The sequence below is a fragment of the Poecilia latipinna genome, unplaced genomic scaffold, assembly GCF_001443285.1.
Source record: "Poecilia latipinna isolate Pla-1442-1.1 unplaced genomic scaffold, P_latipinna-1.0 Scaffold935, whole genome shotgun sequence".
In the NCBI taxonomy this organism is placed as follows: Eukaryota; Metazoa; Chordata; class Actinopteri; order Cyprinodontiformes; family Poeciliidae; genus Poecilia; species Poecilia latipinna.
The window spans coordinates 183,740-186,788 of record NW_015113551.1 but is presented as its reverse complement, the minus strand read 5'-3'; the positions used below and the strand labels follow the sequence as shown (position 1 = coordinate 186,788).

Sequence of the window (3,049 nt, the reverse complement as noted above, 5' to 3'; positions counted from 1 at the left end):
CGTGCGATTAATTGATATATCGTTTATCGTGACAGGCCTAGTATTTAGGATTCAAATGACCAAATCTGGTTCTAACTCTGACCACCAGATGGCAGACAAGTGCTTCAGAATTATCCTTGGTCTGTGTAGAATATGCATCAACAGTCATTAGTGGTGCTACATAAACTAGCCCAGCTGTTTGGGAATTTTACTAAAGTTTACAACATTAGTCTCCAAGAGTTTGATGAAACATAAATTAAAAAAATAACATTCAGGAAGTAAAACCATGCTCGATGTTCAAGTCAAAGTTTGAACATCTAGTTTCTGTCACACTTGGATAAAAATGTGTGAAAAGATTTTAAATAAATTAATTTTGTATTCATTCAGTCTGAAAATGAGTCTGAGCCATTGGTAACACTGAGGAACGTTGCTTCCAGCCACTCATCAAAACTGGAAAGACAAAAGAAAGCAGTCGGTGTGAATCGGGTTGTTTGTCTGACTGATCTCATTCTAACCTGTCAGGCGTCTGATGAAGCTTCCCTACATCGACCGCAGCCGAGTGGGAGTTTATGGAAAGGTGACAAACCTGCTGCTGCCTCAGAACCATTTACTCATGTTTTGGACATATTCATTTAAATGTGTGATATTTTTGTGTCTCCAGGCCTATGGAGGGTTCCTGTCATCCGTCCTTCTCCTGACCTTCAGCTCGATGATTAAATGTGGCGTCGCTGTGGCTCCAGTTACCAACTGGAAACTCTGTGGTGAGGAAACCATCCATCCCAGTAACAGAACCAAAATAATCAAAAATAAATAATGAAGTGAGCTCTCCTGGTTCTGTTGGACCGTCCCAGGATCTGCTGGTTCTGAGCGCTTCTTTGGTTTTCCTGTGAAGGCGGATCTGAGCTACCAGGTAGGAACAGCAGATGGCGCTTCCTGTTTGTCCTCCAGCCGCAAGTTAAAGGGACACGGTGCTTCCTGCAGGCTAACATGCTAACTGTTTCTCTGCCAGCTCTCCAGTCTGATCAGGGACTCCTCAGGGCCCGGTCCCCGGGACTTCCTGATTGTCCACGGCACGGCCGACGGTGAGCAAAGCACAGTCCTGCTCACCTCTCTGAACAGTTCAGGAACTGACTCATGAACATGAACAGTTCTTTTCATTATTCTAATTCCATCAGAACTTTTCCTCTCTGGGTTTTGGAGCAGCTGGAGGATTTTAACTGGGTTTACTGGTTTAGTCCCAGGTTGGTGCTACAGGATCAGATCCATGGATTGTTTCAAGGATCTCCTGTTGCTAGGAGACGACAGCAGGAAACCATAGAAACCTGTTTATTATGGGGTGGAAATGAAGTTTCATCAGATGTTTTCTCTTATTATGGATTTTATGCAGAGGCAGAAATTAGAAATGCTTTTATTTTTTCTCTATTATTCAGTGATTAATGTTTTTTATCTACCTGATTAAAATATTTTAATATTTTAATTACTATTACATTATGTAATTGAACATTATGTACATTATGTATCTGAAAAAAAATTACTGTGTGGGCAAAAAATCCTGTAAAGCACATATGTGCAACCTCAGTTAAAATTGGTCTTATAGGTGTCCCTGTGTCATCCTGAAGTCAGAAAAGTACCTGGTAAGGTATTGTTTATGTAATCTGAAAGATTTGTTAAATGTCAAATGTCAGCAATTTTGATTGAGGTAGCACATATGTGGTTTACAGAATGTTTTACCCACATAATATGTTTTAATTTATTTTCAGATACATGATTTCCTTTAGCAAATCAATTAACACAAAGTTTTACATTTTTAAAGCCGCAGGAGAGAAACATGAATCAAACATAAACCGGAGGTCCGCTTTTATTTTGAAAAGCCTGCCTGGGGTCCAATCAGAAACTGAAATTTTAAGTTAACTTCCGTTGCAATCAAACTGTCAGAGAGTTTGTAAGTTTTGGCCCATGGGGCCTCTCATAGTTCTCAATATCACCACTGATAATACTGTATGTAGCTTCCTATGTATATATCTTTCACTAGCTGAACTCGAATAGAAAATAGAAAATATGGTCCAATTTTAACACACAAATAGCTGCGAGGAGAACTCAGGTCCCATCACAGCCGACCAACCGAGCCCGGACAAGAGCGCGAATCATTAGCTTAGCCTGCTGCTAACTCCGGTTCGGTCCCACACAAGCACCTCCTTTATCCACAAGGCACTTATCAGAGATTACTACCGTTAACATCCATATATTATTTTTCACTCAACTTACCAATAAGACAGATACACGGCAGATTATAGCAGCTGTTCGTTATGTCTGCTCTAAGCTGCTTTAACTTCTTCTGCCGGCCAGAGCGTCAACCGCTGGTGCACATGGCCCTGAGCGCCCTCTGGTGGCGAAACTCATGACACATTTTAAATATATAAGTTACCTTGGATATAAAAATGAAATGGGGGGCTACTATTTCGATTCATTTCACTTTCATAGTGCCACCCACATATATGCATATTTATTTAGCTTTATTTCTTATTTCTTTATTATTATTATTTGTTTCATCTAATTATTTTCACACTTTTGTTTAATCACTCTCTTTAATTATAGTTTTATTTTTCTAGCTGGATTTCAGTCTTTATAAGACTTAATTTATTATAAGAGCTGAATACTACTTGTTGTTATTCTTATTCTTCTTATTATTAACGATATTCTCTGTTTCAGCCTCTGTCCACTTCCAGCATTCAGCAGAGCTGGTCCAGCTGCTTTCAGCCCGAAACTTTAACTACACCCTGCAGGTAGAAACCCGCTCGGCTGGTTTCTGTCCCCCAGGAGAGCAGATACTAACTAGAAAATTCCTGCAGAAATTTTAAGGGGCCTGCCATCTGTGCCCATGCCTTTAAACCCAGCGTTTCAAATTTCTCATGAAAAATAGATACAAGCAGGTCCGACATACTTAACCCAACACTAGCACAGAGTAGCTGTGAATATTGTCAGGTATATTATGATATATGGGCCAACATTGAAAAGCGAGACCGACGACTATAAGCTTCGCACATGTGGTTCTCACTCATGGTCCAAAATA

The 3,049-nt window shown here is 40.0% G+C and overlaps 1 protein-coding gene across 2 annotated transcripts in view; it reads left to right on the top strand.

Annotated features, from left to right (window-relative positions):
- LOC106957771 (inactive dipeptidyl peptidase 10-like) overlaps window positions 1-3,049 on the top strand; it is a 57,478-nt gene that overhangs the window by 49,522 nt on the left and 4,907 nt on the right. For both annotated transcript variants that reach the window (XM_015049236.1, XM_015049235.1), the window contains exons 20-24: window positions 502-556; window positions 641-740; window positions 831-889; window positions 989-1,061; window positions 2,689-2,762. In XM_015049236.1, the coding sequence (XP_014904722.1) occupies window positions 502-556; window positions 641-740; window positions 831-889; window positions 989-1,061; window positions 2,689-2,762 (361 nt within the window). The remainder of the gene's footprint in view (window positions 1-501; window positions 557-640; window positions 741-830; window positions 890-988; window positions 1,062-2,688; window positions 2,763-3,049) is intronic.